A 22,165-nucleotide genomic window follows, 5' to 3' on the forward strand; every position below is an offset into this window, starting at 1 on the left:
TCATTTCTTTCATGATGAACAATTGGCAAACCGTCTTCCATTTTATTTATGTGGATCGAGAAAAAGGGGGCTCGAGTGAAAGATGGTTGTAACAAATCTTCGTAAATAAAAATTAAAGGAAAAAAAACGTTTGAATTCCTAAATTAAAACAAATATGGTAACGTTTCAATAATTTTATTAATATTAATTATCGACATTATTGACGTATCATTGTACCAAAACAAATCCATTGAAAAGGAAACAAAACGTTATTTTTTTTTTTTGTTAATATTAAAAATTAATTCCAATAAAAAATTAATTTCCTTTTCTAAAATCCCTTCACTATTTAACTAAATCTCCTATTGCTTCTCCAATCACCAATTATCATCAATGGCTCTAATTTTCTCTCTAATTTTCTTAATCTCCTCCGCCGTCTTCGCCGCTGTCAACGGTGAATATGGCTTCTCCGTCGAAATGATCCACCGTGACTCCCCCAAGTCTCCTATGTACAACCCATCGGAGACCCACTACCACCGTCTAGCTAACACCCTCCGCCGCTCCATCCTTCTTAACAAAGCGGTGGCGCTGTTAGACACGGCCGAGGCGCCAATGTTCAACGACAGAGGAGAATATCTCGTGGAGGTATCACTTGGAACGCCGCCGTTTCCAATCCTAGCCATTGCTGATACAGGAAGCGACATCGTTTGGACTCAATGCCAACCATGCCCAAAATGCTACGAGCAAACCGCGCCGATGTTTGACCCGAGTAAATCGTCGACTTACAAGATAATCCCCTGTTCTTCGCCGAGTTGCGCGTTGGCTGGACAAGAACGTTCTTGCTCCGATCGGTCTGGGTGTCAGTACTCGATTAGTTACGGTGATGGGTCCCACAGCAACGGCGATTTTGCGGTTGATACCGTCACCATGGGGTCCACCTCTGGTCGCCCCGTGGCATTTCCTCGTACTGTGGTTGGTTGTGGCCACGACAGTGCTGGTACTTTTAGTACTAATGTTTCCGGGATTGTTGGACTTGGTCGAGGTCCGGCGTCGCTCGTCCCGCAGATGGGTGCCGCCTCCGGCGGCAAATTTTCTTACTGTTTGACTCCGATCGGCGACTCGGCTGAGTCGAGCAAGCTGAACTTTGGATCTAATGCTCAAGTAGCCGGCTCTGGAACTGTCTCGACTCCGATTAAAACCAGTGACCGTTTCAATTCCTTTTACTCTCTCAACATAGAAGCCATGAGCGTCGGGGGTAAAAGATTTGAATTTCCGGCGGCTTCCGCCCTGGGCGACGGAGCAAATGTCATTATTGACTCCGGCACCACCCTTACTATACTTCCTACGGAGTTCTACTCCACCTTCGCGACTGCGATCTCCGACTCGATAAGCCTTGAGCGAACAGAGGACCCGAATCAATTCTTGGATTTCTGTTTTAAGACCACGAATTTGGACTTTGAAGTGCCGTCCGTGACGGTGCACTTTGAAGGCGCCGACGTCCCCCTCCGTCGTGAGAATGTGTTCGTTATGGTGGCGGAGAATGTTGTTTGCTTGGCCTTCCGCGGCGGTGATGGACAAAGTATTTCCATCTACGGCAACATTGCACAGAACAATTTCCTTGTTGGTTATGATGTTACGAGGAACTCTGTTTCCTTCAAGCCCGCGGATTGTTCCGCTATGTGATTCTGATTTGCCTTCTTGTTTTCAGTCGATGTATGTTCTTGGTTCATTATTAATCATACAAAATATAATAATATTATTTTCTCGTGATATGTAGACTACTAATTATGGTCTGTTTTGACATGTTAGGTAAGTTGATAGTTCATGATTTTGAAGTTGGAGAGATTCTTGATCTTGACATGATTGGAAGAAGTGATATTTTTTTATGTGTCATAGTAACATTATATTAAGAAAAGAATGGAAATATAATTTTTATATTAGTATTCCCAATAGTTTAAAATTATTAGATATCAGCCTCTCGAGAACGATATGAATATTTATTTATTTATTATTATTTTTTTTGTGAGCTCTCAACTTTTTATGAATCAAAGTTTTGAATTTTAAAAAATATCATAAATTTAAAATCAATTTATCTCAATAAAATTTTTCTCATTTGCTAAATTGGGTCGAAGATGTGGCTACGTCCAACGGTGTGAAATATTATGTTATATTATTAAAAATGATCGTTAAATATTATATTATAATTTTTTTTACACATATTTTAAGTTTTTTAATAAAAATTATAATGAAAATTGTATCTATTATTATTTTTTAAATAATATTTATTAAAAAGTATATAAAAAGACGAAAAAAAAATCTCCAATATAATCCTATCTCAATGAATTTTTGGCGTGAAATCATTGTTTCGGTTCACGCGGTTCTGTAGCGTCTTCTTACTGTTCACTTTCTTTGCTGGACAGCACTTACCATTCGTTGGTTATTAGGAGCATCCCAAATTAAGAATTAATTCATATCTAATCTTATTTCATAGTATATGGGCATAAATTGGAATATGGAAAGTTTTATGGTTTATTTTTCACCCTACAAATTAAGAATTAAAATTGAGAAATGAAATGAAAAACATACTCAAATACCGGTAAATTTGTTGAAAAAGAAAAAAGAAAAAAGAAAAAAAGAAAAAGAGAAAAAAAAGTGGCAAAATCGATCCGCCAAATTCTGCCGGCTCTTAGACCGCAAGCAGCAGTGTCTTCACACGATCAGGTTACTGTTTCTCTCATTTGTTTACCACCGATTCCGATTCCGATTCCGATTCATCATTCGTCGGAAAAATTTCGTTTCTCAGGTCGATCAAGCGTCATATTATCCTAACATCGAATTTGGAGCCGAATTCGAATTGAATTGATTCGACTGAGCATCCATCTTTGTAACAATGACGGAATTTCTTGATTTGGAAGCACAGGATGGCGTCCGGATGCCGTGGAATGTGGTGCCCGGGACGAAGCAAGAAGCTAGCAACTGCATAGTTCCAGTTTCCGCCATGTATACGCCGATCAAAGCCTTCCCGAACATGCCGATGCTACCTTACGCTCCTCTTCGATGTCGTACTTGTCGCGCTATTCTCAATCCGTTTTCTATTGTTGATTTCGCTGCGAAGATCTGGATCTGTCCGTTTTGCTTTCAGCGGAATCATTTCCCTCCTCATTACGCCTCTATTTCCGATGATAACCTTCCGGCGGAGCTATTCCCGCAGTATACTACTATTGAATACGAGTCTTCTGGGGAAACGGTGTCTTCGGTTCCTTCGGTGTTCATGTTTGTGTTGGATACTTGTATAATTGAAGAGGAGATTGCGTTTTTGAAATCTGCTTTGTCTCAGGCTGTTGATCTGCTTCCTGATAATTCTTTGGTTGGGCTCATTACATATGGTACTTTTGTTCACGTTCATGAATTGGGGTTCGGTCAGATTCCGAAGACGTTTGTGTTTAAGGGCTCCAAGGATGTGTCCAAGGACCAGCTTCTGGAGCAGATGAACTTCTTTCTCAAGAAGCCCAAGCCTCCCACTGGTGTCATTGCTGGCGCGAGAGATGGACTTTCAACTGAGAGCATTTCTCGCTTTCTGCTGCCTAAGTCCGAGTGCGAATTTGCTCTCAATTCCGTATGTATTATAAACTTCGAGATAAAATGACTGTGAGATGCTTTGAATTGAGAATTGAAAATGGTTTTTGAATTAATAGGTTTTGGAGGAGCTGCAGAAAGACCCTTGGGCAGTTCCAGCGGATCAGCGAGCCCCGAGGTGCACTGGCACTGCCCTGAGCATTGCCGCCAGCTTGCTTGGCGCTTGTGTTCCTGGTTCAGGAGCAAGAATCTTAGCATTTGTTGGTGGGCCATCGACTGAAGGACCGGGTGCCGTAAGGATATCTTTTTAATATCATGGCACCAATTGTCTTAACCTTTAAAATTAATTGTTCAATTTTGTGAATTCAGTTGGTTTATATATTTGAATGCATCTCGAATTAGGTTCTCTAATTATTCTTATTTCTTCCTCATTTTCACTTCGTAGATTGTGTCTAAAAATTTATCTGAACCAATTCGGTCTCACAAGGACCTGGATAAAGATTCTGCCCCTCATTTTCATAAAGCTGTGAAGTTCTATGAGGGACTCTCGAAGCAGCTTGTTCATCAAGGACATGTACTTGATCTATTCGCTTGTGCTCTTGACCAGGTAATTTGCACCATTGATATGTCCGCTTTGTTCTTAATTTTTCAGGGCGCACTCTCAGTTGAATATTTTGCTAATGCAATGGATGTTCACAGGGTGGGAACTTATAATTTTAGTGATGGTAACATGTCATATTAGAAGATACTGTTGATGTATTGAGAGCCCTTACAGAATAGTTTGTTTCTCAAATGTTCCACTTTTTGGAGGATTTATTTGGTTGTGAGGTTGAGCTTCCAATAGTCTAATCTTGACAAATAAATGTTCCTTAAAGAAGCATTATGTTTTTTAGGATTTATTATTTCTGTTAGATGCTTGCATATATTTTATGGAAGACTAAGCAGTTAGATGAAAAAAGATTATCCAGTGGGAAAGGGAATATGGGAAACTTTCACATTGCAGCTTTAGAATTCTAATTCTTATCCTTCAACGATAATTATTTATTTTATTTCTAATTATAGTGTATAACAGACATTGATGTTCCATTGTTCATTTGCAAGTGTTTTGAGATTACATAATTTTAATGTACATATGTTATTTAGGTCGGTATTGCTGAAATTAAAGTTGCAGTTGAAAAAACTGGAGGGCTTGTTGTGCTTGCAGAAAGTTTTGGCCACTCAGTTTTTAAGGATTCACTTAAACGTGTTTTTTCGGGTGAATATGATCTTGGTTTAGCATCAAAGTAAGCTTTTCACTTAAATGTGTTTAGGCACATGTCCTCTTGATTTAGTTTTTTGTACTTGCCCATTTGCATTAATGTTACTCAGGACATATATCTTCTAATATGTAGAAAAAATTATAAATTCAATCTTGTAATTGTATATGTTTATTTGCTGCCCCTTTCTTGGAATAGTAAAGATATCTGATTGTTTTTGTTTATGATTCATATCTATTTCAGACTGCCAATTTATAGATGTATTTGTGACATTTTAATCAGAACCTACATTTGTTGAGGGTTGAGGCCTAGTCTCGTGATTGATGTCCTGAACCAGTTGGTGTTAGCTGGTATGGTAAAGGTGTGGTTGAGGGTTTTAATGTGGGGACGGAGAGTTTGGATTGGTTACAACTTCATTTTGCAGATATCCCTTTTTTTTTGTTAGAAGGAAAGAACCATTACCAATCTAAATGGTTTTTTTTGTCCTTCTTTGAAGCTCTGGTCTTCAAATAAATTGGCAATAGTGATTCCTCCAAGTTGACCTATTGGGCTTCTATGGTCAAGTGTGAGGTTAGTCAGCTTCCTTGGTCTTATCTAGGACTTTCTTTTGGGAGTAAAGTGAGAAGTGTGCCTTTTTGGAACCTGGTGGTGGAGAAAGTCCATCAACGACCATCTTCTTGAGGAAATGGCCTTCTTTTCCAAGGGAGGGAGACTTACTTTGGTTTATTCATTGCTGAGTATCCCTATCTACTTTCTTTCCTTGTTTAGAATTCACGTTTCTGTTTGTAAAAGCATTGGCAGTTCATCGAGGATTTTCTTGTGGGACAGTGAATAAGGATGGTGGGTCCCACCTAATCAAGTGGGAAGCTGTTTTGAAGCTGATGGAGCTTGGTGCTTTAGGTATTGATAACTTGAGATTATGTAATGAGGTTTTTTTGGCAAAATGGCGGTGAAATTTCTTTTAAGTAATCAAATGCTTTGTGATGTAGGAATGTGGTGAGTAAGCATGGACCACATCCGTTTGAGTGGGTTTCAAGTTGTAGGTTCAAGGGTATGGGTTCAAGAAAACACCTCAGGGATGCTATAGTTTCAGACTCCCCTTTTTTCTCCTAGTTTGTTAAATGCTTGGTTGGGGTGGTTCAAAAACCTATTTTTGGGAGGATTCCTCGGTGGGTGACAAGCCCCTTTGTACTTTGCTTCCATAGTTTTATCACCAGTCAGATAAGAGGTTGCAATTGGTAGCCTTTTCTATGCATTCCTTTGATAAGTCATGTTGCTTTCCTTTGGTTTTCATTGCCCCCTCACTTATCAAGAGATATTGGAGGCTGTTACCCTTCTTACTGTCATTTTCGATCTGGTGATCTGTCATGAGAGAAGGAACTCCTGAATTTGGATCCCCAGCACGACCGATGATTTCCCCTTTGGACTTTTTTCCCCATGGCCTTTGCTTCCTTCTCCCTCCCAGGGTGCTTCTATGCTATGGCCTCTTTGGAAGGTTAAGATTTCTAAGAAACTGAAGTCCTTTGCTTCATAATTGTTGAAACTAATGTTAAATATAGGAATTCTAAATTAGGGACTTATCATTTTTTCTTTAATATATAATATTTGAAACCTAAAATTTAGGGGTTTTGATTAGATTAGATTAGTTTTTCCATATATTTATTTAGTTGTATCATAAGTTATAAAGAACGAATAAATATATCAGAAACCTGTCTTGCATGAGAGAATGAACACTCAGGACCATCTAGGCAGACATTCTCCTTTTGTGTTGCACCTGCCATAGTGTGTTATTTTTAGCCAGCAAGAGGAGAACCTTCACTGTTTCCTATGAGTTTGCCAGTTCGACTTCTCTCTTTGGAGTTGGCATTTTAGTATGTCTGGTATTGTTTTGGCTTGTAGTAGAGTTTGTTGTTCTATGATTGATGAGATGCTCTTTAATCCTCCTTTTGAGACAAGGGAAGAGTTCTGTTGTAGGCTTGTTTTTTCACTATATTGAGAGAAAAATATGAACTTTAGAGCGGCTGAAAAATCTTGGGAGTAGGTTGAGAGATGGTTAGGTTTAACACTTCTTTATGGATGTCTGTTAATTGAGCTTTTTATAATTACTAGCTTGGTCTAATTTTTTTTAGATTGAAGTCTGTTCTTGTAGCTAGTGTTTGGACTCCTATCCTAGAACATTTTTCTATGCTTTGTACATTCTTTCATTTTCTACATGAAGCTCGGTCATTAAGCAGACATTTTAAATAGAACTAAGAATTACGTCTGATAAAATGCTCCATCTTTATTTGGGCAGAAAAATATGATTTGTAAGTTTGTAATGAGATACTTATTAGTTAATCATTTCCTGAGTTGCTTTTTTCATTAAAGCCCAGGGAGATGCCTTGTGGAGAAGGGACATGGAATTCAATGTATAAGTAATCTAGTCGGGGAGTTAAATTTTATTTTTTGGAAGACTTTGATTAACAATTAGGATTATTCAAGATTAATCAAAGCTTCCACATTTACTTTCATTCAAGTTATATTATTTAACAATGCTGCGTGTTTCTAGCTGTTAACTTCTTACTTTTTATCTTCCTCTTTTACTATTGTTGCAGTGGTATATTTGAGATCAATTGCTCAAAGGATATCAAAGTTCAGGGTGTTATTGGTCCTTGTGCCTCTCTTGAAAAGGTACTGCCTAAGGAATAAAGAAAGCCTGCCTCTTCTTTTCAAATGTTTTGCATCTTTGAAGTTCATTTTGTGTGCTTTTGTGCAGAAAGGTCCGTTGTGCTCAGACACTGTCATTGGTCAAGGAAATACAAGTGCATGGAAAATGTGTGGCTTTGATAAAGCAACAACTTTGAGTCTCATATTTGAAATTGTTAAAAAAGAGACCTCAGATGCTACTGTTCAATCTGCCAGCAATCAGTTTTACTTTCAATTTTTGACGTAGTATGAAACATAAACTTTATCTTTCTAGCTATTTCATATGGTATGTTTAAGTGGATGGAATCCTTTCTTACTTTATTCAGATTTGTTTCCAGTTATCAAAACAGCAGTGGTCAAATGAGACTCCGTGTTACAACCCTTTCTAGGAGATGGGTTGCTGGACCTGGAAGCATACAGGTGAGTGTTTGCCTCCCTACTTGTAGATGATGGTTTGGGTGTACGGGAGCTTTTTTGAGTAACTTTTGTCTGCTTTTACTAATAACTTTCTGGTTCCTCGTAAAGCTTAAGTACCCATTGTAAAATTTGTAATCTCTATCCACAAGAATTTGATTTTGGAAGGAAGAATTAATTTAGATCATAAATTAAAATAAAACAAGGGAAAGCAAGTATAAGAAATAATCGTCCTGACATGATCTCACTGAATTTTTGTTTTAGAGAGCAGAAAGCTGTTTTCCACATAATGCCAATGAACTTTAAGGTCACATGCTTAACATGTACACTGTATTTTATTTCGATTAAGATGAAGGTACTGATGAGTAGGTTATGGAGGAGTGTTTTGGAAGTTTTTAACAGGTCACATGCTTAACATGTACACTGTATTTTATTTCGATTAAGATGAAGGTACTGATGAGTAGGTTATGGAGGAGTGTTTTGGAAGTTTTTAACTATCATATAGTTGCCCCTAGGATCATTAAGAATTTCAGCCTAACTCCTAACTTCAAAGATAACGCCAGAAACTTGGCTGGGACTGTGGGGTTCGAGTGGACACATTTTCAAGAATTTGAACTGAAAGGAATTGAAGAGTGTATAACTTCGAAGAAACTTAGAAAGTGATTGAAGAGTATTTTGTTTTCATGCCTGGCTTTCTCTTGGTATATTTTGTATAAGCATTTTGTAATTGTTTTCTCTTCCATCACTGTAAATTGGATGACCAAACCACTATATATAGCATGTGAGGGTGTTCTGTTTCCTTTTCTGTCCATTCCCACTATGAAGATTGGACAAGATGGAATGCAGTGACCCTGAATTACATAAACTTGAATTTGGGGAAGGAGGATGAAGTTTAATTTCCCAATGGTTTTTATTTTTATTTATTTATTTATTTTATATTTAACTTCTTTTATTAATTTTTAAATATGGTTAATTTGCAATTACAAAGTTAATAATTCTTTAAATAATTATAGCTTTAATTACAAGAAGTTTCAGTTGCTGAAGAAAACTGTGGACTACACATTCTCTTCATACACTGTACATTCCCATGGTAGAAAATTGTTAGTTTTAAGATGGTAATGTAGTGTACTGGATAATCCCATGCAGGGTACATTTCCATCACTAATTTGTATAAAATATGTACTTTGTATTCTTTTATTCTCCTCAAAAGAGACTAAGAGACGACATATTGGCTACTTCTCTATCAAGGTGGAAATCCTGGAATAAAAGAAGGTACAGAAACAGTGTAGGCATTTTTTTGGTTGGGAGAAGATGATAAAGGAAGATGGTCCAAGATTTTGGGGGTTGAGACAGACCAAATACAGAAATGACAATGAGCAATCTCACACCTAAACTGTGCCCGCCTAGGAAACTTTGGAAAGTCACCAATTAATGCCAGCTGTAGAACATTTCTTCCTATTAATGTTCAAATTGGATATAGACTAAAACAATTGGGGCTAATTCAGATTAGTGAAAGAATCCTCCCTCAAGGAAAAAGAATGATGTACATCCGCAAATTGCAAATGAATGGGATGAACCGTGTCTCTTTCCTCTCCTTCAACTAAATCTCTTTCCATCCACCTTGAAATAAGTCCACTAATCACATCCATTGCCAAAATGAGAAGACAATTGGATAGAGGATCACCTTGCCCAAGCTTCCTACAAGCGAAAAAACTTACCCTTGACTTGCCATTAATTAGATTAGAAATGATAGTTGAGCATTATCGACTTCCAACTTAAGCTCTCTATACAAACCAAAAACCTTTGTCCACTAGATCTTGTCTGAAAATTCTCCACCAGCATGATTGTAAGCCTTTTCAAAATCAATTTTAGAAACAATACATTTCTTCTTATGAGACTTCTTGTTGGCAATAAGGACCTCATCAAGAAGCTACCTCTTGGGCATACAAACAGTAATTATACAGGAAATGGTGTGGATCAAGGCCTTTCTTATTCTAAACACTAAAACCTTAGTGATAATTCTATAGGAACTAGGAGGCCTAAAATCCTCTCTGTAGACCATTGACAGAACCGAGAGTCTCTTTCAGACCTAGAGTCAATAATACCAGCCTTGTAACATTCTCATAAATTCCTTAAATATAAGTTAATCTTGTTGATCTTCCAATTGCTTTTTGTAAGAAGACCATTGGAAAGTTGCCTCTACTATTTTCTTCACTCGGAATATTTGGTAGTGTAAAGGAAGAAATTTTCAATTTTGTTATAGGACTTGATTGCGGGGTTTGACCAAGAAGCTGCTGCTGCAGTCATGGCACGTCTAGTTTCCTTCAAGATGGAAAATGAGGTAATCATCTTTTAATTTTCTAGTTTTTGAATCCTGAATGCTTGTTCTATAGTTTTGGACTTGTATGGATAAATCTGGAATTGTAGTAATAATGACATTTTCTGAAATGTTTATGCAAAAATAATGTGTGTAGTAGATGTTTCATCCTTCAATTTATAATGCATTTTCAAGGATTGCAGTACGTACTCCTAAGAATCAGTTCAGTGAAAAATGCAAAATTTGAATAAATGCCTCTCAGGACTTGTTATTTTGTTATATCATCAGCTCTTTGTTAGGAGTTCGGGCTCCATAATTCAGACTATATCACTACCTACGAGTATAAACACTTTAGCACCTGTAGTATAAGCAAACAATTTAAGTCGCAAAGCAGTTGAATTGGAAAACATTGTCTGTCGGGGAGTTTCTGGGCATTATATCTGGTAACGAAGTTGAATATATTTTGATATAGGATGATAGAAACCGCTAAAGGATTATATTAGTGCTGACCAAAATATATTTTTGAATATTGATACAGGATGGTAAAAATATATACTTGTATGTAACTTGTTAGCAAAGTTAGTCTTTTCCGTTCTATATTCTTGTTGTACTGCAACAGTTTGTTTTTTGCTATTATGTTTTAATATTGGAAAGTTGCAACTGGTATCCAGGCAGAGTTTGATCCTATAAGATGGTTGGATAAATCATTGATTCATCTTTGTTCCCGTTTTGGAGATTATCAGAAGGATACTCCATCTTCCTTCAGCTTATCTCCACGTTTTTCAATATTCCCTCAGTTTATCTTTCATTTGCGACGATCTCAGTTTGTGCAGGTATTTATTTGTTTATATACTTGCAATGGTTTTCAATATCAATTTAGTTTAACATTATTATAACTAATATCAGAATACGTCAGTGACATTTTTCTAATTCAATGTGAACTTTGAAGGTTTTTAATAATAGTCCTGATGAGACTGCGTACTTCAGAATGATCCTGAACCGTGAGAATGTTGCTAATTCTGTAGTAATGATCCAACCGTCATTGATTTCTTACACATTTCATTCAGCCCCAGAACCAGTTCTTCTTGATGTAGCTGCCATTGCGGCTGACAGGATTCTCCTACTGGATGCATATTTCACTGTTGTTATCTTCCACGGGGCAACTATTGCTCAATGGAGGAAAGCTGGGTATCATAATCAGCCTGAACATCAGGTATTTCTTTTTTTCGCCGTCACTCCTAGAAGTACTGAATATTTATTCAAATGGTACTGCAGAATTAGCGTGTACATTTTCATTTTGGAGTAAAAGTAATCATGAAAAGTTAATTTAGAAACGACATTAAATAATTGTTATATATGTTGATGACCTGATCTTTCGTTGAGACATCTATTTCTCTGCTCTTCTACTTTCTCAACCCACTTAATTCTTGGAATTTCCTTCTGGCCTGGCATTTCCGCAAGAGTTTTGACAAGTAATTGAATCATTCAGACGGTTGTTTCTCCGTGTTGAGATCATGTTTCCTCAAAATTCTAGGTTAATAGCGTCTGCTCTAGATGATTATCCAGTAATTACCTATGTCATCAATGCCAATATGAGAAGACACATTCTCGTCCATTTCTATTTCTGTTGACTTCATATTTATTTTGGACTAGTATAGGGGACAATTTCAAACTGAAGTGGTTAGCAAGGTGATGTGGATTTCTTTCTGGTCCATTGAATTTTGTATGTGTCTATGATGGTAGACCGAGGTGCTGATTTTTAACTAACTACAAATTGCTTATGCTTGCTACTTAAAAACAAATTTCACTACTTTTACAGGCGTTTGCCCAGTTGCTGCAAGCTCCTCGGGACGATGTAGATGCAACAATCAAGGAAAGATTTCCAGTACCACGTTTGGTGATCTGTGATCAGCATGGTTCGCAGGTTTGCCCATCTCTACTTTTCATACATAGTTCAGGGACCCTGTATATCCCTTTCTTGTTTTACTTATTCTGCTTGTTCAAGGGCACTTCTTCATCTGGTCCGTCCACTTCCTTCTTGACTTATGGTCTTGTTTGTGGTAATAATATACTAAGGGGGTTGCCATACAACGCATTAACTGTAATTAGTCATCTCATTTAGTAATCAAGAAAAAGTCGAGCATTTAAAAAGTGAGTGCTTTAATTTTCACATATAATCTCTCGTGTTTATGGAGAAGGCTTCTGATAAGAACCCATGCAGAGGCATGGAGAAGGAAAACCGAACTTGGAAAATATGAAACTCCACAAATAATACGATTTAGGGAAGAGGCTCCAAGGCCAATATTTTATTTTATTTTATTATTGTTATCTTTTTTTGGATAGAAAACAAATATGTATACTCAAAAGTAGACCATACTACAGCCGAAGGGCAAGAGGTAGAGATTACCCCTTCCCCCACAAAACTAGCAAAGAAGAGCCTTCCAATTGTTAATAGTCTTAGAAGGTTTTCCTTACAAAAGATTTAAAGTATGATTTGGTCAACACCAAGAGGCATTGTGTTGCATCAAAAGCCAAAAAGACTAAAAAAGAGATGACTTATCTTAGAACACCCGGTTGTACCTTTCCCTCCAAAGGCCTCAAAACAAGTCTCCAAGGCCAATCTAATTCAACTAATTACTCAAACCAACACACAAAAACCAACTTTCATTGCGAGAAAAAAAAAAAAGAGAAGAAAAATGAAAGGAAAGCTGAATACAAAGTACAAGACTACAAAAAATAATGTTCCAATTTTAAAAAACGAGATAAAGGATCTAAAGTTGAAATATTTGTATATTTTAGTCCATATGTAAACAGCAGGATGCTATCTCAAAATCTTAAAATAACTAGAGGAAATGTATAAAAGTGCCCCTCAACTCTACTGGTGAAGTAGTAAAGTTATACTATGGTCCTCAGTTTATTTCCCGTTTTCACCCAAATGTCAAATATTGCTAGTCAAAATCTAACAATGATAACTCATTTCACTTTACCCCAGAAGATTCATTTTGTTGTGGGGATTTCAACAGAATGAACCTCAAGGAGTTTACCTTATGTAGGAAGAAAACATGACTTTGTTTAGTTTATTTTAATGTAATTTAGTTAAATTGTTAATTTTAGTTTGTCATTTTGTTAATTAGTAGTTAGGATCTAATTGCACTTTCATCATTTTTTATGGATAATAAACAGCAATATTTAGATTGTAATATAGTAGTTTTTGAACTTCCGTCAAGGAAATTATGAATGTTTACTCTCTAGTTAGAGTTTTCCAGTCTTCTTGACATGAATTTCCCCTAATGGATTTGTTTCCATCTTAACAAAAATCGCTGCATAATTACCTCATGCAAGTAACGACCCTCATTTTTAACTCATAACAAGAACATCTGACAACAATTTCCAGAACTAGTTTTCCTCTTCTAGTCGTCAAAAGAACCTCATCCACTGACCTGTTCATTACTTCTTTCTGTTTTGGGCGCAGGCACGTTTTCTTCTGGCAAAGCTGAATCCTTCAGCCACCTATAACACTGAGTCTCCCCTTCCCGGCGGAGATATCATCTTCACCGACGATGTCAGCTTCGAAGTCTTCTTAGATCATCTGCAGAGGTTAACCGTCCAATAAAAAAGAACACAGGTTGGGATTTCTGCAGTTTTGTAACATTGCCTTCTAGTTTGTATAGTAATTTTTCCATTTCCATTGAGCCTAATTCGTTAGCTCGTCGCTCTTTTACATGGAAAAACTTAGATGTTTTCATCCTTTAATGCTTTTAATTTTATGAACCTTAGGAGAGTACTTTTAGGTTAGTGTTCTGAACGAATTTGCTTTCTCTTTTTATAATTCATTGCATGGTGTTATTCTCCTGCAATCATAGGGAAGGTGTCCTGAGTTTGTAATTTTTGTTGAATAGGAAATTTTATGAATAAGATAGACTTTGCTGTCACAATCATATATTTTGATTTTCAAAGTGATTATTCTCCATTTTATTGCTTATTGCTCATTCAAATAGTCAACTTGAGTATAGAACAGGAGGCATTAATAACCTTCTCTAAAGCTTCGAACTTCTGGATATTACTTTATATGGAAGAATAAAAAAAACTCATCCAAATGGGATTTTTTATTCAATCATGTGGCGTCGTCATCTTGACACGCTCACGACTAGTCTTAAGGGAATCAAGTCCCATAAATATTTTTCGTCCCAGCTTTGTAGCTTCATTAGACCTTAGGCGGGTTTGTTTTTGCCAACCGAACATCGCAGATGCAGAATCTAAGCTTGTTCGATCACACACACCGTCTACGCGTGTATGTTCAATCGTATGCGACACAACCGATTCTTTGCTAGAATAGTTACATGGATTAGAAATTCATTGATTTGATCTCTACATCAATTTCTTCATTACCAGAAAGGTCCAGAAGGCAACCATGAGTTAGAATCGGGATGGCAATGCCCGGTTGGGTTGGGCCTTCATTTTGGATGCCATATTGGGCCATATGGATAGGTTTCTGAAGCCCAATCCAGTGTAAGTGGATCATTATTTTAAGTAGCTCTTATATCACATTTCAAAACTCTATAATAATTTTTGGTAAAAACATGCGTTATTTTCCTTTGATGAGATCCAATACATGAACGAAGAGAACAATGTTTTAAGAAATACTTATGTTTTTTCTTATAATAATTATTATAAGTGTCAAATGATTCAACAATTAGATCATTGGAGTTGTCGTATTATTAGTCTAGGGTTTATCTTTTTAAGCATAGGTATTCTTTCAGGGGCCGTATGAGCTAATGAGACATGGGGATCGTATTGGAATTGGGATCCAAAAGAAACTTGGGCATTCATTACTTGGACCATATTTGCAATTTATTTACATATACGAACAAATAAAAATTTGGAAGGTGAAAAAAAAAAGCTTTATCAAATTTTAAAAACTGATATATAAAAAAATAAGTTGCTTCTGCTACAATTTGACCATTCCTTTGTCCTAATTTTTAGTTACATTTCCAACATCAATCTCAATGTTTAAATACAATATGTCACATATATATTTTCATATAATAATAAGATATTAAAGGCAGATGATACGAATTTTTATAATAAGAAAATGAGATATTAAAGAAAAGAAAAAAAAGTTAAAATTTAAAAAATATCTCTCAAATTTTAAAAATAACATTAATACTAATGGTTTCGTCTATATATAAAAATATTTTTTAATCTTTTAAAAAATTTAAGTATTTTAAGAAGGTTTAAAAAGTGTTATGGAGAGTCCTAAGATAATCTTTTTTATTATTAATTTACCCATTTAACAAAGCAGAATAAGACAGGAAAATGGCTCTGAATTATTTTATATTTTTAATTTTTTAATGAGTGGAAGAAAAACGAGGGAAAAAAAAAACGAAATTCTATTTTATTATGTGTTGTTTATTTAATCGATGTTTAATTATTAATTTGATATAATAAACAACAATACATTTACACTAAAACAGTGAATTTAGTTTAATTAATAAATCAGCAAAGGAAATATAAAAAAAGTATAATATAATTATATTAGTGTCATGTGATCATAATTAATATTATAAAAAATTGGTCAATAAACTTTTCATAAAAAATAATTTTCCATTTTAATTTTTTTTCCAAAAATACAAAAAATTTATACTACTTACTATAAGTTTTAAATTTAAACTTATAAATTATTTAAATTAAATAAAAATTAAAACTTATTTAAAATGTTTTTTTTTTTAATGAGTTGAAGAGAAGTAAATATTAATATATTTAAAAAATGTCAACTCATAATATTGGTAAATGTCATATTTCACTTCTTTTATTGAACTTCATTGACCTTACTAGATTGTCCTCGACATTTAATACTTTGAACGAAAGTGTCGTTAGGTTGGATTGTAACTCTGTTTTCGAGTTAGTTGGGTTGACCCAACAAAAAAATTGTCAACCTATAAAACGATTCGAATTATTAGGTTTTCAAAAATTCAACTCAACCAAAACCGAAAAACATCTAATTCAACCCAATCCAACTTTTATGATTTGGGTTGAGCAGTTCGAATTGAGTGAGTTATCGGGTCATATGAACACTTTTAAATAAATTATTTTTTTTCCTTACAATTTACAAACGGTAAATGTGGAGTACGAAGATTTGAACCTTAAAGAAGTTTATGCGACTGATGAATATATAATTAGAAAATTAATTGAGAGTTTGGTTCATTTGTTGTTTGTTCTCCATATGCTTGAAGAGTAGTTGACTTAATTATTTAATGAAACTATACAACTCACTAATTAAAATTAAAATAATAATTAAAACCCTAATTATTAAATTGAAAATTAAACCAAATAAGTCCATAAAATGCTCCAATAAGTGTTAAATTATCATTATAAACCATCTTCTAATAATTATATCTCTAATTTTAATTTTAGTTCCTATAATTTTAAAATATTTTAATCTATGTCTTGGGTTCGGTCTAGGGTTTGGGGATCATACCCGACTCGAATCCAACTCGGTTCGTCGTCTTTTTCACCTAAATCATCGCAACCTTTTATTCTCTCCTACAACAATAATCCCGACAGCACTTGTCCTAAAATTGTAGATTATCTCGTGCAAAGCCAATTATGAGAAACATTGAAGCGAGATGTTAATCTACAATTTCAGGGTTCGTCCTCGATTGAAAGGGTTGTTTTTGTGAGAATAAGAACGACCTCGCTGGTTACTAGAGGAAGCAAGGTGACTTTCATGGGTGCTACCACGATTAGTGGCTGTGAATGTTGTAGGAGTGGAGTCAGAGAACTCAAGGAAGCGCCGAAACAACTCAAAACTTTCAGCTTTAGACACTAAATCTGCAAAACACGGGAGCTCCATATTGGGAGACGCAAAAGATTTGGAAGGAGAATAAGTACCGAATGAACTATACAGTAAAGAACGAGGCCATCTCTGAGATGGAAAGTAATCAGTTGGTTGGTTACGAAAATTCCACTGAATCGTTCAAATTCTGAAAACCACCGACGACCATTTTTTTTTCAATTCTCAGCTATAACGATGTTAATATCACACTCCTCGTCTAAGATTTTTAGGAAGAATCTCAATTACGACATAGTCTACCCTAACATTAATTCGACCAAATAGTTTAAAATAATCAATTCCACTTGTAAAAGCACAATACTTCTTTTCCCAAAAGAATATATTATTTATATAATAATGTTGCCCTATGCTTGTAATTATATTAAGATAAGGGTTGAAATGTATATAATATGCCCACTTGTGACATCTAATAATAATATATATATATAACTCACAATTATATTTTAGTAATTTTGTATACTTAAAAACTTTATATTATAATAATTTATATGCTTTTTTCATAATGCTTTCTCTTTCCTCTATACCTTTTATTTTTCTATTTGTTCTAGGGTTTCACACACACCCATATAGTTTATAATAATTAATTCCTTTCCCAAAAAGAATTACATTGTTGGCCCTTTTATTATTTTAAATTATTTTTTCACCCCTGGTTTTTTCCTGTTCATCTTTGAGTGTTTAAGTTTCTCTCAGTATCTTCTGTTTATGGCTACTTTAAACTTAGGCTCCGCTTCTCACTTTGTTGATCAGCTTCAGCAACAACGCCCTGATCTCCACCTACAAACGCCGCCAAATTCCGACCATGTTACTAATCTCAACCACTACAACGGCGGTGGCTCTGGTGGCAGCAGTGGCGGTGATGTCATGGTTCGTAGGCCTAGGGGTCGCCCGGCCGGGTCGAAGAACAAACTGAAGCCGCCTGTAATCATCACGCGCGAGAGTGCTAATACACTTCGAGCTCATATCTTGGAGGTTGGTAGCGGCTGCGATGTGTTTGAGGCGATAGCCACTTATGCGCAACGGCGACAACGGGGGATCTGCGTGTTGAGTGGAAGTGGGATCGTGAATAATGTTAGCTTGCGTCAACCGACGGCAACTGGGTCGGTGTTGACGCTTCAAGGGAGGTTTGAGATTTTATCGCTATCGGGATCGTTTCTTCCACCACCAGCTCCACCTGGTGCTACTAGTCTCACGATCTTTTTAGCTGGTGGACAAGGACAGGTAAATTAAATCACCACTCAACTCAAAAGCTTGACCTTTTTTTTTTTTTTTTTTCGTCTAAAAATTATAATTGAAGGGATGGTGGGTGGGATTCAAAATTTAGATCTAATACCCCTCTCGATTAGGGTAAATCTAATCTTTTTAAACCTATTCTTAATAAGGTCGTTGGAGGGAATGTCGTGGGAGCTTTGATGGCTTCGGGGCCAGTCATCATCATAGCGTCATCATTTAGTAACGTAGCGTATGAGAGGTTGCCATTGGAGGAAGAAGAGTTGCCGATGCAGGCAGGTGGTGGAGACGGGGACGGAGGAGACGGTGGTGACGATGGTCACAACAATCCTTTTCCCGACGCATCTTCGGGTTTGCCCTTTCTTAATCTTCCTATGAACATGCCCAATCAAAATCAATTTTTCGGTTGAAGGATTGATAGAAAATTCACGAGCTTCAATAATTTTCACTACCAAATCTTTTTTTCTTCTGTTTTAGTTTCTTTCAGTGTCTCGTGTTATGAAACTTGTTGATCATTCTTCAAGTGTATCTATCTTTGCTTTGTAAGATAAGATTAATGAGATTGATTTGAATTTTATTGAGTTAATTGTAATATCGTTAGAGATCTAATCGAGTTAAATCATGATAAATAATTTTAGAATTTAGTCCTCGTTCGATGTATAAGTATGGTCGATATAAGTTTCTCAGGCTTGACGAATTGAGGTCGGGAGAAGATTTTAGACCTATTGGTTGAAAACTTGGAAGCTCAATCAACCTCGTATTGAAGTTTTCGGTTTGATCGATTCCATCGAGTGTGATTCTTGATTACATTTTGAAATAACTTATATACACACATACATAACAAATCAACACGAACCATAAAAGATTAGGTATAAACGTCATCGGAAACAAAAGATATCTACGAGTTTTGAGGAGACCATCTCTAAGTAGCCAAGAGACGTTGAGTTTCTAGAAAATATGTGTAATCTGTTTAAAACATCAACGTCGGCAGAAATATCAAGGTTTCAATTTCATGAAAATTAGAGATATCTAATTAACGTGCAGGGCCGAGACCCTGTAGAGACTACCCCAAGCAGGGTGGAGAAACCCCCTTTTCACCGTTAATGAGAGAGGAAGAGATTATTCCCCCTTGCCTAAGTGGGGACAAATAAAAAATTCTCACACGGAACTCAATCTCTACAAATTTCTACCTCCATCCCCGTAAAATTTTTATTCTTTTTTACTCTTAAACGTGTCTAAGTAATATCGATATTTTTCACTCAAAATTTACGATTTCATCCAATTAGATCATAGATGTGACACCCGAGTAAAAGACAGGTGCATGAATGAACCGAAACTATATCTGAGTGAAAGAGATCCTGAAGATAGGATAATTAAAAAAAGTCTCTTATCTATATCAACAAGGTGCACCTTTCTTTTTAACTATGCAAATTTTTACTGTCTATTCAATTTTTACTAATTTACCCATTCATTTTAATAAACCAGTTTTATAATTTATTAATAGTATATAAGATTCTTTTATTATTATTTTAATAAATATTATATGTGGGTATAAATTAATTAAAATTATAATATTTATCGAAATTTAGAGTGAATTTAATAAGAAATTTGATAGTTATCTCTAAAATTATGTATGGGTTATGTAATATTTAATGAAATATTTAAAACTATAGAATCTTAATGATTTATTAATTCAATGATTAGAAGAAGAGTTAAATATTTTGAGAATTAATTAGTATGTGCTTCCCACGTGATAACCATAATTGTCGGCTTTCGGCTTTCGGCTTTAGCTGCTTTCGGCTTTCAGCTTTAGCTGCTTTCGGCTTTCGGCTTTAACTCAAAGTTTTTTTTTTCTTTTTATGGGATTATGGATTCTTAACCTAAACACGAAGTAAATTATGTTGAGGAATTTTAAATAATTGGAATGTGACACTTTCGGGATTCAGATCGAGCTTTGAAATTCATATTCGACGCTCGATTTTTTACGGTATGGTCACGTTACCTAATTGTTTTGAATTGTTTTTAGGAGTAAAATTTATATTTATAATCACCGTGAGTCATTTTAGTATATTTTGTCTTCACTCACATGTTTGAACGAATAGAGATAGAATCAGATTGTTTCCCTAAATGTTTTTCTAAATATTCCTCAATGTCTCGACTATTCATGAAAATTGAGAAACAAATGAATAATCATCCAATTCCACTCGAGAATTCTATCGGATCCATTTGTTCTTTTTTCTTTGACGAATGGTAAGAACTGGATATGGGTTCGAATTCTATTGAGAGGTTCACTAGAGATTGAAATGAATTAAAAGATTCTCGGGATGGATAGCCACCATCTAGATTATGATTAAGATTCTTAGTTTTAATGGAAGACACGACTCCTGCCAACTAATATGTTGTCAGTGAAATTGTCACTTTTAGTGGAAGACATAGCTCGTGTCCACTTATTATGAGTGGAATTGTCACTCTTAAGGGAAGGGATCTAAATAATCATACTAATCGATATGTTAGTTCAGTTTAACATACTTTTTCATATACCGTAAAAACGATTTAGAGGAATAGAATCATTAATACTTAGGTAAGTTTGAAACACCGAAATTGACTAAAAACTAGAGTTATTGTGAACGAGTGAAACAAACGTTTGATATAGCTTGCTGTAAATGCTTTAAACTCTTAGCTTCCGACTCGAGTAGCATTAGGTACGTGGATTCTGAGCCTCCTCGTAAGTAGTACTCCATTTGAGGGAAAACCTACGAAGTGCCTGCCCATGAGGATCTCAAGAAAGACTGGAAAAAATGGGTTTTAATATTCTTAAACAAAAATGCATTCTAAGTTGTAATATTAGCTTTAACGTAAAAGTGACTTCAAACGATGTGGTGATAATTAAGACATTCGTCTCGATTAAGTTAAAAAAAAACAACAACAACTGACACTGTAATAGTTTTTCTATTTCGTCGTCGTGTTCAATGTACTCATTTTTTTCGTCACCGTTGCTATTCCTATGACGTGCTCCTCCATGGCTGACCTTCCCTCCACACACTCATAGAATTTTGAACTCGTCTTGAACGGCAATGATTCGATGTGCTTCAAGAGAGCCACGACATCGTTGTACTTCACCAACAACTACGAGGCCGAGCAAGATTCCTTCCCTCGCCAAGAAATTATGAGCCTTTTGAGCATATAATTTGGAGTGATATCAAAGTTGACGATGCTTTGCATGGTTACGGGGCAAGTTTTCTTATTGTAAGTGAAGAACCACTTCTCAATGTTGGCTCTTTCAAAGGTGACGCCACCATGTTTGAAAATTTAAGGTATTATTAATACTTTTGAAATTATAGAAGTATCTTTCAGACAATGTGTAAATTGTGTTACGTTTACCTATCATCGTACATAAGACAAGTCTTCCAACCAAATCGATAGTGGAGCCCCATAATGAGTATTTTTTAAATACTCAAGCTATGTGCTGCTCTTACATTTCAGATAAAGACAAGACACCCACGTACGGATAACGGCGGCATCACGTTTGTAACGGTAGAATTGGTAATAAGGTAGCTACATTTTTATTTTTCTTATTAGTCTTAGGTTCATTTCTTAAACGCTATTGTTTTGATTCGAACATTTATAATTTTACTTGATATGGATTTGCACCCCTCACCTACTCCCGACTCATGGTTTTCTCGGTTAACCCATTTCCTACTAATACCAGAGGAGACGAGAACATTAAATAATTCTCCATATAAAGATAGGTAAGTTATTCGACATTTATTACACTTTTAAAACTATGATATAATAAAATATTTAAATATAGAGAAATGTTGAATTAAATAAATAAAAGAATAACAAACCCCAAATTTGGCA

General features: G+C 35.5%; 4 protein-coding genes across 5 annotated transcripts in view; all 4 read left to right on the forward strand.

Moving 5' to 3' along the window:
* LOC111464203 (aspartic proteinase CDR1-like) overlaps positions 1–92 on the forward strand; it is a 1,305-nt gene extending 1,213 nt beyond the window's left edge. Inside the window, exon 2 of the mRNA XM_023108298.1 lies at positions 67–92. Coding sequence (XP_022964066.1) covers positions 67–92 — 26 coding nt within the window. The remainder of the gene's footprint in view (positions 1–66) is intronic.
* A 277-nt stretch (positions 93–369) lies between these two features.
* Positions 370–1,659, forward strand: LOC111464204 (aspartic proteinase CDR1-like). Its single transcript, XM_023108299.1, has one exon. It carries the CDS (start codon positions 370–372, stop codon positions 1,657–1,659), a length of 1,290 nt encoding a protein of 429 aa, XP_022964067.1.
* Positions 1,660–2,616: 957 nt separating this feature from the next.
* On the forward strand, positions 2,617–14,164 carry LOC111464236 (protein transport protein SEC23). Of its 2 annotated transcripts, XM_023108338.1 has the most exons (13): positions 2,617–2,697; positions 2,780–3,592; positions 3,672–3,845; positions 3,998–4,159; positions 4,696–4,835; positions 7,403–7,478; positions 7,564–7,739; positions 7,832–7,913; positions 10,171–10,248; positions 10,896–11,057; positions 11,174–11,437; positions 12,044–12,148; positions 13,697–14,164. In XM_023108338.1, exons 2-13 carry the CDS (start codon positions 2,867–2,869, stop codon positions 13,835–13,837), a joined length of 2,286 nt encoding a protein of 761 aa, XP_022964106.1. In that variant the 5' UTR covers positions 2,617–2,697; positions 2,780–2,866; the 3' UTR covers positions 13,838–14,164. The 2 variants fall into 2 exon arrangements, with proteins under 2 accessions (XP_022964106.1, XP_022964105.1); XM_023108337.1 differs by having other exon boundaries at positions 2,618–3,592.
* Positions 14,165–17,691: 3,527 nt separating this feature from the next.
* Positions 17,692–18,913, forward strand: LOC111464451 (AT-hook motif nuclear-localized protein 23-like). The gene is made up of 2 exons (XM_023108658.1): positions 17,692–18,295; positions 18,457–18,913. The coding sequence occupies exons 1-2, from the start codon at positions 17,780–17,782 to the stop codon at positions 18,712–18,714; spliced, it is 774 nt and encodes a 257-aa protein (XP_022964426.1). The 5' UTR covers positions 17,692–17,779; the 3' UTR covers positions 18,715–18,913.
* The last annotated feature ends 3,252 nt before the right edge of the window (positions 18,914–22,165 follow it).

The sequence above is a fragment of the Cucurbita moschata genome, unplaced genomic scaffold (assembly GCF_002738365.1).
Source record: "Cucurbita moschata cultivar Rifu unplaced genomic scaffold, Cmos_1.0 Cmo_Scf00030, whole genome shotgun sequence".
NCBI lineage: Eukaryota > Viridiplantae > Streptophyta > Magnoliopsida > Cucurbitales > Cucurbitaceae > Cucurbita > Cucurbita moschata.